Source organism: Typopeltis vanoorti, chromosome 24, assembly GCF_054136105.1.
Source record: "Typopeltis vanoorti isolate ZY-2024b chromosome 24, IOZ_Tvanoo_1.0, whole genome shotgun sequence".
Taxonomy (NCBI): domain Eukaryota; kingdom Metazoa; phylum Arthropoda; class Arachnida; order Uropygi; family Thelyphonidae; genus Typopeltis; species Typopeltis vanoorti.
Genome location: NC_143572.1, coordinates 64,270,004 through 64,285,342, shown reverse-complemented (window position 1 = coordinate 64,285,342; position 15,339 = coordinate 64,270,004). Strand labels below are relative to the sequence as shown.

General features: G+C 33.9%; 2 protein-coding genes across 5 annotated transcripts in view; one reads left to right on the top strand and one right to left on the bottom strand.

The window, feature by feature from the left end:
• The window catches only part of LOC150093317 (acetylcholinesterase-like), an 84,779-nt gene that overhangs the window by 20,059 nt on the left and 49,381 nt on the right, over positions 1-15,339 (top strand). Inside the window, exon 1 of one of the 4 annotated variants that reach the window (XM_090413339.1) lies at positions 14,803-14,875. The exons of the other annotated variants lie outside the window; for them this stretch is intronic. The gene's annotated coding sequence lies outside the window, so the exon portion shown is untranslated. Of the gene's footprint in view, positions 1-14,802; positions 14,876-15,339 lie in introns of those variants that run through there. 4 annotated transcript variants of the gene reach the window in all.
• The window catches only part of LOC150093318 (uncharacterized), a 31,767-nt gene continuing 18,878 nt past the window's right edge, over positions 2,451-15,339 (bottom strand). The window contains exons 5-7 of the mRNA XM_090413337.1: positions 8,472-10,002; positions 4,253-4,425; positions 2,451-3,626 (exon numbers count right to left, since the gene is read on the bottom strand). Coding sequence (XP_090269463.1) covers positions 3,595-3,626; positions 4,253-4,425; positions 8,472-10,002 — 1,736 coding nt within the window. The 3' untranslated portion in view covers positions 2,451-3,594. The remainder of the gene's footprint in view (positions 3,627-4,252; positions 4,426-8,471; positions 10,003-15,339) is intronic.

The window sequence follows — 15,339 nt, the reverse complement described above, 5'->3', positions numbered from 1 at the left end:
TAATAACATCAATAAATTAAGCATTTTATTCCCAAAGGGATTCAGAGAAGCTTCTTTACACAGTATTGTGGCTGAATGGTGTGGACAGTCAGTCTCCACCCTTCAGCTTTCAATGATAGTGAGCTCGAACCTGTCAATGAATCAACACATTCAGAGGAGGGATTATGGATAACAAATGTAGCCATCGCGTCTCCGCAAACTTTGATAGATATATACCATGTCTGAAATAGTTCTTCGATTTTTGGGCTGTGGAAAAAAAAATCTGAGTTACAGAAAGGCAAACCCAGCTTTTCAATACCATAGATCAACTAAGGCAGGACTCAGCCCGAGAATGGCCTTAAATTACTTCCTCCAGTCAGCGACTACAACCAAACCTAAAATGGTAAAAAAAATCTGAGTTACAGAAAGGCAAACCCAGCTTTTCAATACCATAGATCAACTAAGGCAGGACTCAGCCCGAGAATGGCCTTAAATTACTTCCTCCAGTCAGCGACTACAACCAAACCTAAAATGGTCTTTTTTGTTTGTTTGTTTTTTTTTTTTCGGACAATCTACAGCTATGGAAGTTAACATCATCCCCATAGATCTACACAGGCACCGTTCTATTGTAGTGTAGTGGTACTTAAAATGACTTGCCAGAAACTATTCGGTATGTGCATGTTGGCGGAAAAAGGGAAGAATGACAAAGCAAATCACAGCGGAATGGGAATTGAGTGAGAACGGAAAAACCTGCCATCATCATCATCATCTGGCTATGGATCACATGACAGTGTCTTTCACTACAAATTGGAATAATTTTCCAGAGGCCGCAACAATTCAAACACATTAACCTGATGTTGTCACAGGTCAACTATCCAAATAATTACGATGGTTTCTTGATTTTTTTTTCCTTAACAGTTTCTTGAAGTCTCTGACTTTGTTTCTTTCAGTCAACCTTTTTATAAGCTGACAAAATATATTTCAGGTTAGGTAACAGACCTTGAAATTAGAGATAAATCCTTGGTGGTAATATAACTTAGAAGCAGAGTATACCATGCTTACAAATGTTGTAAACGTTTTTGTATTTTTATTTATTTTTTACATATTCTAAGAAACCCTTCTCTCGAGGCCAAACATTGAAATTCTTCAATCTTCTTCAGATCTCCAATAAACGGATCCCGTGGTTTCACCCAGACGATGAAATTCACTTCCTACCTAATGACAATCAGAAATTCCATGCCCACAAGGGAATCCGAACCCACAGCCTGTTGGTTAAATAACGGATAATCTCTTGGTCCACCAGGTCAGCAATAAATTCCAAAATCATATTGTTCATAGATTGACTTCCTAGTAGGTCATTTTACACTGACTGGGTGACTCGATGCTCAACCTTGCGAAATACTTTAATATAAAGGCTTTACTTTAAACTTAATGATAGACAATGTTACACTTCTGGTAGACAATCTTCAGAGTTAATTAATTAATTAGTTAATCTTTATTATTAACTTCTTTCATTTACTCGGAATATTTAGCAGCCATCTACCGATGCCAGAATTAACATCTACATTGCACATCACAACGTTGTGCAATGAAGCTTCCTTTCAAAAATTCCAATTAGATTCTAAGAAAACCTCAAATATTTTGATAAAGTTCTTCAAACATCATTAACCTTTACGTTTATTTTTTTTTTTTTCGAAATCATCAACAAATTTGATATTTCATTTATAATTAAATTGATATTGTTCGAGTTTTAGGAAGAAATTCGTTTCTAGAATAATGAAATATTCAATTACCATTTACAGACATATAGTCTTCAGTTAACTACTAAAGTGGGGGGGGAGATACTAAACTTGAATTCTTGTTAAGTGTAGATTTTAATTTTCATAGATACATTGAAACCATAGCAATTTATAGAGAAAGAAAATTACAACTAATCTGCTGTATTCTTTTATTTTTATGTTATTTATTTATTTTGCTGTTGGTTTGTCAGAAGTGAATGCAAAACAATAACATGCAAATACAGTATATTTATATCCTTTTGTGTATAGTAACTTTGTGCACTGAATTTTTATCTTTATCAGGAGTTATAAAACAACAGTTAGCTTAAAACTTACTCGTTGGCGTTTTCGTTTAATCGACTTACTTGTTGGTAGAAATTTCCAATTCTCCTATTTTAAAAATTAAACATTTCTTTTATTATCTAAAAATAAATAAAAAAAACCTATTCTTCGTTGTATGGCGTCATTCGCTAGTTTTGAACAAACGAACAACTACGTTTCTATGAATTTTTTATATATTTGTTACGTTTATTTTTACACTTTGACTGAATAATTTAAACCAGACGGCGCGTTTAACCAATTTTGATATACACGGAAATTGAAAGCATAATATTTAATGCTTTATATAATATTGTAACATATAATTGTTGAAAAATGGCAAGAGTTGTTTTGATTAATGTAACTCTTATGCTATTCTTGTAATAAGGAGATTGTGACAGAATACTTGTGTCGTAGTACACTAACAAAATAATTCAATTTTACGAGTTCTGTTCTTGTAATTACCAAGTTTTTCTGTCTTGCACATCAGCATATTTCATCCGTGATCTTTTCTAGTTCTTTATGTATGTAAATAAAAATGTTTCTAAATTAAAGCAGTTCAAGTATAATTTAATGGTTGAATATATATAGGTGTTACATGATGATACAATCCTAATAAATGTGCGCCATTTTACTATTCTTCTAAAAATATAATCTATTACAAATTTATATTGTACAATTTATTCGTACACAAGATTAAAAATTACTGTTCCAATCTTGACTTATTGGATAACTTTGGGTTTCGACACTCCCTTAATTAATATTAAAAACTGAAAAGATCAAGTATAAATATGAAAGAAGATGAAAAGTGTCTTAAAACCAAACATTGTGGAATATAACCAGAATCATATGTGGACTTTGATACTGATATCCCCGAGAAATAGAACTGTGGAGTTACTGAACCCCAGTAACTTCAAAACCAAGGGGATTAAAGATAACAACCAATGACATTATACGTTTTCAAGAAATAATTCGAACAGAATACTATTTCCTTAAAGACCAATTTGAATATTTTTAACATAGTCTTCAACTTCAGATTATTGTTTCTGAAAACCAGCGAAAAAAGTCGTCTAGAAGATCTTTCTGGTATTTTAATAGGCTTCGGAGAAATTGGCAAAATAATAGATGCAAATTTAGTTGAGAAGTAAGCATGGAAACTTCTAGACGGGACACTGAAGCCTGCAAGAAGGAGTGGAATAAATCAATTGTACTGTTTCTGTTGAACAGAATTAATTTAAAGGCTGTTTAAGAATATTAAACGCTGCTCAATACCCGCGGTAGAGTTTCCAAGTTGTAGAAACTAATCAGATGGTGGATGAGCAATGCCTGGAGCGAAACAAACCAAAAGAGAAATTTTGGGGGGAAGGCGTTGATAAGAGCACTTTTCCATCTTTTGAAGAAATATTCCTACTGTAGTAGATTGGTTACTGATTACAAACATTTAGCGTGAAATTTGTTACCTACATGCCCAGTATTTACCGTATACTGCTCTTTGATTGGATGGCGTTGTATTATTTTATTATTGCTTCTTCTCACAAGTGTCAGAGGAATCTGTAAGAAAAAATAATTGGATTTCAGACTTACAAATTTTGAAAAGAAAACATATAAAGCATTTTTAAATACAAATATACAAAACATAGCAAGATTTCTTTATTTCTTTCTTTTTGTTTTCTTTTTTTTCCCCATAGACATATCTATCCTGCTGGGAAATTCCGCTGTATTGGAACAAGAGAGCTTAATAGCGCCCTACAAAGGGTCTGATAGAACCTAAGAAAATTTATATAACCCTCCGAAGGGCTTTGTAAATGCTTCATGAAAAAAAAAAAAAAAAACATTTACAAAACAGAAAACATGCGAATGTTTGATACCATATTTCCCATTTATTTTATTAATAATTCATCTTCCTGGATAGTTTTTCATATTAGAACCCAGCAGGGCACAGCTAAACACGATTGTAATAAAAACTAAGGTTACTATGGAGTGAATGTTTGACACGATGCGCTGTTTCCTTAGTGTACTTCTATATGAGTACGCTAAGGTAACGAAGGAATTATCAGCATCTCTTCCCCTACCCCAAATAATGCTCAGTTACGACTGTGAAAGAATTTAAGATGCAATATGACAAGCGCTCTTACTTGGAAGATATTGTTAAAGAAATTGCAAAATGATTTACTCACTTATCGTTTTTAGCAAAGAAGGGATGTAATCTTTCCAGTAAACACATTTCCTCTCCCTATAACCACGACCTACTGTGGCTGTACTATCAATAACCAAATATTCTTTGTCTTGAGTAGTATAACGTGGCCATTTCTCCGGAACTTCTGAACCATCTGGAGATAAGTTTGGATTCCTTGGAGGAAAAAAAAAAAAAAAAAAAAAAGACTGTATTTCTACAAATATTTCATTTTCTTTAATAAATCGTATTATTCGTATCATAAGTTGATTTTTGAGCGGATACGCTCAAAAATATTCTAATATCTTTTAAATTTTAATTAAAACATTTTAATTATATGTGAGCGAATATGCTAACCAAAATATTATATGTTGAGTGGTTAGCGTATCGCGTAATTGCGGGATTCGAACCAAGGCTGTGGATTCGAAACCCGCCGTTGGCATGGATGTTTGTGATTGTCTGTGAAAATGCTAGTGGTGGTAGTGGCGGGCGGTGCGTTGTAGTTGGTGGATTGAGGTGGAGACAGAGAATTGTAGAGTAGGTGCCCTCCTTCGATGAGTCTTTGGACTCCTCGGAGGTATGGTATCATGGAATATTTTTTTTTCCTTTTTGTTGATCTCAGTTGAGATGTAATGCATCCTCGAAGCTTTTAATGGGATTATCTGAGGATGACACCGGTTAGATATATGTATTTGTTTTTTATTATTAGTATTGATTTTGATTGCTGAGTTGGAAGTAGGCTGATGTTTGGGAGGTCAAATGAATGATCTGAAAGGTCTGATCAAAGTGAAATTGCTGGTATGGTCTGGTGTTATTGCATCTGTCTTGGAAGTTCACATTCATTTTTATTGTGGTCTTCTTTTTGAACTAATTAGGAGACTTTTTTTTCGCTGCGGCAGCCTTTCTATGTCTTCTGAGCTTTTAATTTTTATTGGTTTTGAAGTGTGTGACTTCCTCAAGAATATCTTGGCATCTCTGATTGACAAAAATTGGTAATTTTGTTTTTGTTTTTGCTTTTTTTGGTTGGTACAACAGATTCTGGTTGAATGGTGTTAAATATTCGGATAAGAAGATTAGTGTGTTATCTTGTAATGAGTTCAAGTCCTTGGCAACTGTTTCTTTCTGTCTGCTGTCTTTTATGCGATTGTCTCTTGTGGACTTGCTTGTAAGACGAAAACTATGACTGGTGCAGGTCGTGGCAAGGTCTTGTTTTTTTGCCCTTCCTAGGAACCCGATTTACGGTCTGAATGTCGTTAAGCTGTAGGGGGATGCCAAAAATAATAATAATAATAATTTTTTTTTTTTTAAACATTTTATTGTCTCAGATAAATTACATACATAGATACAACAATGGTTTTATATACACGTATATATATATATACATAGTATTTATAATACATTACAATTGTGAATGACAAATACTGGCGAGTTATTAATATTTTTAAATTATAATAATTTTTTTTTAAAATAAATAATATTTTTGTTCACTGCTAAAATATTTACACATACATACAATAGTTATTTTTATTTTTTTTTATTTTAATTTTTTTTTTATTGTCTCAGTATAAGTTACATACAATAATAATATTTACAGTATTTACAATAAGGATTATAAAGAATTTTTTTTTTTTTTTTTTATGTCTCACATGAATTGCATACATAGTTGCTGTAGTAATTATATGTATATAATATTTATAACGCATTACAAGTGTGTATAACAGATACTTGCAAGTTAGTAATTTTCTTCCTCAAAGCTTAGCAGAGATCTGAGGAAGATAATAGATGACAGAGTGTCGTGGTTTCATGGTTGTGTTCCTATGCTGGTCACAAGCCAGGTGTTGATTTTACTGTTTGTTGGTACGTGTTTGAAAGACTTTGACTGCTATTACAGTTTTTTTTTTTTTTTTTGTGCAAATAGGGTTGGATTTAGACATTGTGTGTTTGTTTCTTTGTGTTTTCTTGTAGTGGTAGTTTTTTGAGAGGGGAGGTTGTCGTGGTTTGTGTGTGTGTGTATGTGTGGTGGGGGAGAGAGAAACAGGAATTGCTCTAATTTTCATTCTCGCTATAATATTTATATAGTGCCTGTTTCAGCTCTCTGTATGTTCCTAGGTTTCTGTTGTCGAACGGCAGTTTGTTTATCATGTCAGGTACGTAGAAGTTTCGGACGGCTTTGCCGTAGTGATTGTTGTACTTATATGTTATGTAGTTTGTTGACTGTGGTCTTGTTATTTGATATGTTGTTCTGGTTACTCTATATGTTGGGCTGTAGTAGTGTTTTAACATGACTGTGTAGTGGCGTAAGTGTTTCACCTTAAATATTTTGTGTTTTGTCCATGCTTCCTGCATAAGAGTGGGTTGTTCCCAGAATATCAGTTTTATCATTTTATCTTGCAACCATTGTAGCCTGTTAAGTCTGTAGTCTGCGCAGAATGCGTATGATGTGATTGCATATCTTAAAATGTTTTTACATAATGCTTTATAGATTAGTATTTTTATGAGGGTTGGGGCAATGTCTTTTAATCTGTATAGTTTGCTTGCTATTATCCTAAGCTTGGTATGTAGGTAGTTTGTATGGCTATTCCAACTTTGATCTGCATCGAAGTGAAGTCCAAGGTAGCGTGTTGTTTTCACCTGTGTGATGGTTGTGATTTTAGGTTCTGCACTTTGTGTATAGGAGGATGAATGTTTGATTGTGAGATATTTAGTTTCTATGGGCAGGGTTTGGGGGTTTTTGAATATCATTAGCTTTGTTTTTCCAGGGTTTATATATATGCCGTTTTCGGTTAACCAGTTAGTGATTTGATTGATGTCGTGTTGCATATTTGTGTAAGCGATATTTGCATTGTTGTGAATGGATACTATGGCTGTGTCGTCTGCATACTGGAAGATTTTACTTTTTAGGGGGAGTTGGCTTATGTCGTGTGTGTATATGTTAAATAGAATGGGAGATAGGACAGCTCCTTGTGGTACTCCACAGGTTACATGTACCTCTTTGCTGTGTGCTGATCCTATACGTGTGATGTGCTTTCTGTTTTTCGTGTATGCTTTAAACCACTGGAGTAGACGACCTCCAATTCCGATATGGGTAAGTTTCGTTAACAAGGTTTTATGTGTTAGTGTGTCAAATGCTTTTGTTAGGTCAATGAATACCACTAATGTTATTCTGTTTTTATCCAATGCTGCGTTTATTAGATCTGTGAAGTCTTCCAGGAGTGTTGCTGTTCCTTTATTTTTTTGAAAGCCATATTGTGTTTTGGGTATGATATTGAAATTTTTCAACGTATGTGGAGAGTTTCTGATGTACAATGCGCTCCATGATTTGGTTGATTACAGGCAGCGTGGCGATAGGTCTGTAATTACTTATTATGTTTCTTTTTCCCTGTTTGTGTATGGGTGTGATTAGTGCAGTCTTCAGTGTTTCAGGTATGTGTCCAGTTTCGAAGATTTTATTTAACAGTTTTTGTATAACTGGAAGTAGGTCGGTTGAGTGTTTCTTGATGTCTTTTGGTCTGATTCCGTCTATCCCCGGTCGTTTGTTAGGATTAATTAATAATAATAATAATAATAATAATAATAATAATAATAATAATAATAATAATAATAATAATAATAAAATTCTTAGGATTGCAAACAAACCGTTGTTTAATAATTACTTAAAACAGAATTCCTTACATTGCCAATTCTGGTTGAATGGTGTTAAATATTCGGATATTTAATTCTAATTAAATCCAGATCATAATTCTAGTTGTATATATCGTCGTCATGGGAGCAATTCAGGTATAGGCTTTTTATGTCCTGATCCTGCTGTGCAGATGAAGTTGGTGTTTCCATCTTAGTCTTCGACGTCAGCGGCCTCTTCTTCCTGTAGGTTTATATTTATATTCTACTTTGGGAATCCTATTGTTATCCATCCTTTCTATGTGGTGCAGCCAATTTTGCTGATATTCTTCTATTTCGTGTACGATGTTCTTTGTATCTAATCGTTCTCTTATTTCTGTGTTTTTATTTTTATTTAATTTAGTGAGTCCCAGTTGAGGTCTTAGAAACCTCATCTCTGCTGCTTCCAATCTGTGTCTGTTTCTAAGTTGTATATATGTACGTATTTATTGCTGAAACATAAACTTTAATACGCTACTCAAATAGTTTATTATTAATTACTAATACGTAATAGCATAATATTAAAAAACAAATAATAAAAATAATTGATTTTACATTGGACTTACCCAGTTCTGGCAAAGTTGGCCAACCATTGCGTCATTCGTCTTGAAAGTTCAATTTGTTCGGACGAAGCATTATCAAAGCCTGGCGTTAAGTATAAACCCAGCACATAACCAGTTTCAGCACCATGCATGACATCCATCCACTTGAAAAATGTATAATCATAAAGGTCTGATTGCGGAAAAACGAACTGATACAGATAAACATCATTCCCTGCGGTGCCATACGTTGTAGCCAACTCGTTTGCAGGACACACAAAATAGAAATCGGAAACCATCTGATCTGCGCTAGATACGTAATCAAAATTCAGCCAATCAGTATATTCATAAGCTATGGATTTCATAACTATTTCTTCCTTATATGGAGAAAATGTGTTCAAAGAATTTAAAAAATCTTCACGGCTGACATTATGATTGTCTAAGAATTGGACAGTTGATTCATTCAAAGTGGTACCAAGAAGAATACTTGTGTTCTGAAAATTCATCTTTTGTACGGACAGCTCTGGGTCCTCTTCAATGAAAACCCCGTCCACCACCGGACCAAAAGGAAACAGTAAATATGGGTACTCAAGAATGATCAGGTTGACCATAACTTTAGCATCTTTTTCTAGTAAACATTCTAAGACAGCATCGACGTCATTGGAATCGTGAGGACAGTTTAAATGTTTTGCCAGTTTCAAGCTATTATCAATGGCCTTTGCTTTGCTGTGCGACCAAGTTGCCGTCGCAATTCCACTCTGCATTATGGCTCGATTGAACAGGTTTCTACTGAGTGGAGACAACAGATGTAAGTTCACACTTACAGATCCCGCATTCACTCCAAATAGCGTTGTTCTGTCGACATCGCCCCCAAAATTGGCAATGTTTTCATGAACCCAACGAATAGCCAACAGTTGATCAAATAATCCTGCATTTCCTGGTGCCCCTGGTATTCCCAAATAGAGAAATCCCAATGATGAAACCCTGTAATTCATGGAAACTACAATCACTCCTTCCTCTGAAGCTAGAACCTTAGGATCGTTAAGAATCATATCCGTTGATCCAGCAGAAAATCCTCCTCTGTAAAACCATATCATAACTGCAGTCTTTTCTGGTCGGGGTCGAGGTGTCCAGACATTTAATTTCAGACAGTCTTCAGTCGGATCCTTCATAGTGATAAAGTCTTCTATATTTTTGAAAGAACTATCGTTTGTTCTAAACACCTCTTGCATACAACCATTTGGTATTTCGCTGACATCAATCACTTCTGTCCAGGATTCAGGGGGTTCTGGTGGACGAAAACGTAATTTTCCAATTGGTGGACGGCCGTAAGGTATACCTAGGAAAGCATCTACTGATTTTCCACCTGGTGTTGAAATGGTTTTTCCTTTTACGGGACCTTTGGTAGTGTAGATAATTAGGTCCTCTGGTGGTGTGTCAGTATCCTGAGAAGCAACTGGCTTAAATATGACAGTAATCATAATAAGAGCAGGTAAGCAGTATTTGATATGGGGCTTTATATTCATCATGTTTGATATCTGAACACAAGTTGATATTCCTGCAAATAAAAATAAGAGAAATATATAGATCTTATTATCACACTCTGTCTTTGTATATTATTAACGAACCCATTTCTGTTATTACTGTTCACGAGAAACTCTCGCGTGAGGCAAGAAGTGAAACAAGCAAAGAAATAACTAAAAATAATCATAAAAAAGTGAACTTAGCAATAGCATTATTGTAGACTATCATTACAGTTCACCATAGAGTCCTTTTTTGGAAATATATAGCGTACGTTATATTTTGCTTGAGAAATTTACCAATTTAAATCCGAGATTTTATTAATTTTCGATTTAACCAAAAATAAAATAAAAATATACAATTAGTAGCGTGACGTAGTGAATTGTTGCAATATTATATAAATTGCATATAAAACTTTTTTTAATATTTTTTTTCATATTTACAACGGAATTTATCGGCTTCTTTACGAAAATATCCCTTATCAATGATATGTGCAATAGTTTGTATGAAACTATAAACGACAAATAAAGAAATGACACCACTTATTCCCCTCTCCCACGCAAAAAAAAAAAAAAAAAAAAAAAAAAAAAATGTTTAGACAGATGTACACTGTTAGCAATTTTTGCAGTTCAAAACCTTATATTGTGTAAGAAATCATTTAGAAAAAGTAAATAAATATATCCTATATGGTATCCTATATAGGATATATTTATTTACTTGTTTTGTTTTTCGTTTTCAATTACTGATTTATTTTCCTTTTGCCTACATATATTCGCTGACTTTAGAAGTTAAAGAAATGAAAGATTACTAATCAATTTATTATTATTAGCAGGCTTTGGACGAGAATTTCTTTTTGTAACATCAACTGAAATATCAAAAAGGAGTACTTTTGTCAAGTAATAGATAACAAAGTTGAAAACCAACCTTTTGTGGGGAAACAACTGGCACTGTTAATAACTGCCGACCTTCTTACGGGACTATCAAAAGACAACTAAAATTAGTTTGTCACTCATGACAACTATGAAAATAAACGCCTTACAGCATTTGAAATCAGGCTATTCGTACTACAGACCGTAACGCTTAATTGCATGGTGACGTTTACAAAACATAATATGCTATTATCGAGACAGACCTTACAATATCACAAGCCCTACGTCAGTTGCCATGCTTCTAAAAAAATGCATGCGTTAGTAGTATGAATTCATGTACGTAGAGATTTAGTTATGCAATAATATATTAATACATTTATAGCATAAATATTTTTTTTCATATATTTTCGTTTAACCACCTCACCGGCCATTATGGATCAAATACGGATACGCATACGCTTCGTATCCATCACATATTTCAATGTAATATCAATGGTATTAAAATTTTAATATGCACTTCGCATCCATGATAAACTTGACGTCTATAGACGTCTTGGCCGGTAGCGTGGTTGAAGAAAAAAAACGCAATGATATCGTCTATGAAGTGATAGATCATCTCTTTTAGGTACTTTTAAAATAATCAGATTTTTTTTTTTTTCTGAGTGGTTTTGCATGTGTTACAAAATGTGTTAGAAAATCAAAAATTCTCCCCAGCCTGTTGAGTTTTCGTTTGTTTAACACATTTAGTGGAACCAATCCTCCGCATTACTTAATCTTCCATTTAATCAATACACTACAGAAGTCACCATCCGTACACTACGCCATCTACTGATCACTAATAGTATTGTTATCTGTAAAGCGCGTGTATTCTCTGTGTAAATGTGTAAACTAATTACAATACTGCTGAAAATTTGCTACATTTTCCCCGTTATAGCATATCGAGGATATTGTGCAATCAAATTTTAAATCAATTTCATGACAATCATAAGATCGTGCCATCAGGTCCCGCCATCTAGCGTTGAGATTAGAGTACAGCACGGGATGATTGAAGGGAAAAAACGAAAGAAGAGAACAGAAATGCATTTCATGACTAATTCTTATATTCTTTTTTTTATATATATATATTGAGATATTTCGTGGCCTTAATCGTAAACTATTAATGGTGAGGCTATTACTTGTAAAAGCGAAATAACAGGAAGCATACAGCTGACACAAATAGGTGCTAATGGATTGTTCCTACAACAATCCATAACCAACCTCTTTATTACCTGCTGCACCTTACGAAACTTTAATTAATTCAGTCATTTCGCTGCGTAACAACGAAATAACAATCTTGTGTAATGGCATTTAGCATATAATTTCTTATTTTACATAAATTTAATACACACATTGTATACGTTAACCTAAAATTAAATCAGATGTCCAAATCTTAAGAAAATTTCAAATACTTGATACCAACTATATATGACGACTATGAGCTATAAAGAGACATTAATAATAAAGCATTCTTAGTCAAGTATAAATTTCAAAACACAAATACAGGTAACCCTCGTATAACGCGGTACTTATACAACGCGTTTTTGATATAACGCGGTCTGCAAATTGTGGTATCCTTTGTTCAACGCGGTTCCGATATAAAGGGTTACTAGAACTTTTTGATCGGTTTCGATCTAAAAGTTCTAGTAACCTTTTATTTTTTTAAATTTTTTTTTTCATATTTTTCACCGCGGGACTTAAAAATCAAATTTTATCTTCGTTAAATTTGAGTCTGCCCGTATCGCGCAAGTAGTTATAAGTATCGAATTTAGTTTTATTGTTTCACTGAATAAGGTACTGTACAGAAGGCTTTTGCAGTCTGTGTCATTTTCAACAAATAGTGCAATTAGGTACAGATGGATAAAAACGGCGCTAACTAATAAATCGCATGTCCCTTCTCACAGAAACTACGCTGTATAGACTTAAGCAAAACCATATGTTGCACCGAAACAGAGTATCTAACTAAAAACTATTGTCCAATTTTTCAATTACGAAATAAGTGTTTTTTTATTGCATTTGAAATTCTCGATGTTATTAAGACATTACAAAGGCTAACTTAAAATAAAAGACTACCAAGAATTGAAACATGCCATGTAATGAATGTGAACCGGTCGGGTGCGGCTTCGAAAACATTCCTCTAATCGGCTACTAGAATTGAACTTTGAACGACCTTTCTTCGGGCAACCTAACACTATTGATGCAAACATAATTTCAACAGGATCACACAGGCCACTTGCTATGTTTTATATTTTTAAAATTCTTTCTATTGATTTTCTTGAGAGATTTTTGGAACGGGACTGACTCTGTTGTTTGTTTAGTGGAGGGTCGGTCATGTAATGTTAGTTCATACGTAGCCTGGACAAAGCCATAATCCCTCAGATCCTGCAAAAGCAAGTCACTGCTGGTGTAGATTTTTTTCCCTTATTATTCTGTTTCTGTTGGGAAGACCGCTTGACATCGAATATATTTTTTTTTTTATTTCGCTATAGCTGCGTCATTTTAATGACAGACGTAGATTAAACAAAATCATCTAATAGAGTACACATATGTTAAAAAATGGTTCAAAGTTCAACTATTAATACGATAATAAAGGATGTCATAGTACAAAAATGTGATTAAGAGATACACCTTCACAACTGTATATGATTATTTTCTTAATTCTTTTCATGTCCACTTGTTCCCTTAAACGCCATTAGCCTCCTCATGGTCATATGGTGTAGTAATAAATATCGCCAAGCTGTCTCTAATTTACGGCACTTAAATCCTTAAACTAGAGCATAAATTGTTAATAATTAAATAATCAATTTTCGTAAACATTAAGCATAAATTCCTCATCCATTAAATACCTCTTTACCCCTCGACTATGTACAAATACACCACATTTATAAATTCCTTGTTGCAACTTTATAGTAAGGAAATTATAACGTTCGTTTTATAGCTTCAATAATACAGCATTAGTAGGTACGTCTTCTTGTAGATCAACATCATTTTCCACACCACATGACTTCCTGAATCAAATTGCAGTTTTTAAGCATAAATAATGTTCACGTTTCTCCTTACCCTCTTCGACATTTTATATGCTGAAATCTCAGATTTCTCTACTCTTTGTTTTATACTAAACCTCTGCTTTTTTTTCAAAATCCAATACTGACAAAAATAATCTGCTCAACAGAGCCTACCAGAAATACAACTAATTATCACACGTGCAGATCTATCAAACTAGATTTACAGGAATGAGATAAAACCTGTAATAATACTGCATTCTTTAAACAGACAGTCGGTGTATACAGTTGCAAGTGCAAGTGATTTATAATTATATACGACTAAACATAACATAAAAGAATCAACCGAATGACTTAATGAAGCCGTTGCTAACAACCCAGATTATTGACAATTGAAAATTGACATTTATGACTTAAGGGGTGAAGCGAAAATCTTTTCATATTCCCCGTTGTCTGCTACGATCACAGTGAGAGTAAACTTTTATGAGCAGTTAGCTCGCCCTGAATGGGCATGGATATTATGCATCACTGAAGGAAGTTAAAATGGCGTTTGGTCGTTTGTGTTTGAATGTATCCGTAGGATACATTCAAACACAAACGGATTTTAGAAAGTGTGGTGAAGAACGTCCTGATATTGTATTTTTTAAGGACTTTTGCTAATTTTTTAGAGACTGTGATAATGTATGGAATGGAGATGCTACCTTTAAAAGTAAGAGTTTCTGTTGTGCACTGCCTAGGAGGATCCAGAAGAAATTCTTAATCGTGTTTTCAGAGTATCCATTTTGTTTAAAGATAAGAGTGAGTTGATTTATTTGTTTTTGTAGTTCATCTGGTTCATTCAAGAGAGAGCGAGCTCTGTGTGCTAAGGTAGATATAGTTCCAAGTTTTTGTTGTAGAAAATGATTAGAAAGATTATGCAGATATCTATTGGTATGAGTAGGTTTTCTGTATATAGAGATTTTTAATCTTTCAGAGCATCGTGAAAGCATGACATCCAGGAAAGGTAAGGAGTTATTATTTTCTAGATCAGCTGGAAATTTTATATTAGGATGTTGGATGTTAAGATGATGAAGAAAATCTATGAGAGATTGTGTGTGTGTGTGTGTGTGTGTGTGTGTGTGTGTGTGTGTGTGTGTGTGTGTGTGTGTGTGTGTGTGTGTGTGTGTGTGTGTGTGTGTGTGTGTGTGTGTGTGTGTGTGTGTGTGTGTGTGTGTGTGTGTGTGTGTGTGTGTGTGTGTTGCAAAAGTCCATAGACTTACGAAAATTTCTCATGCTTGTAACATATCTATCATGCCGGCGCAGCTTAAACTCATTCGCAATCTTAGCATTCACAACATACTCAGGCAATGCATTCCACCCACCTACCCCTCTCCACGTAAAAAAAAAAAAAAATATATATATATATATATATATATATATATATTTCGAACCCTCTTATTTATCATTTCCATGCGTAATTTCCGGGGA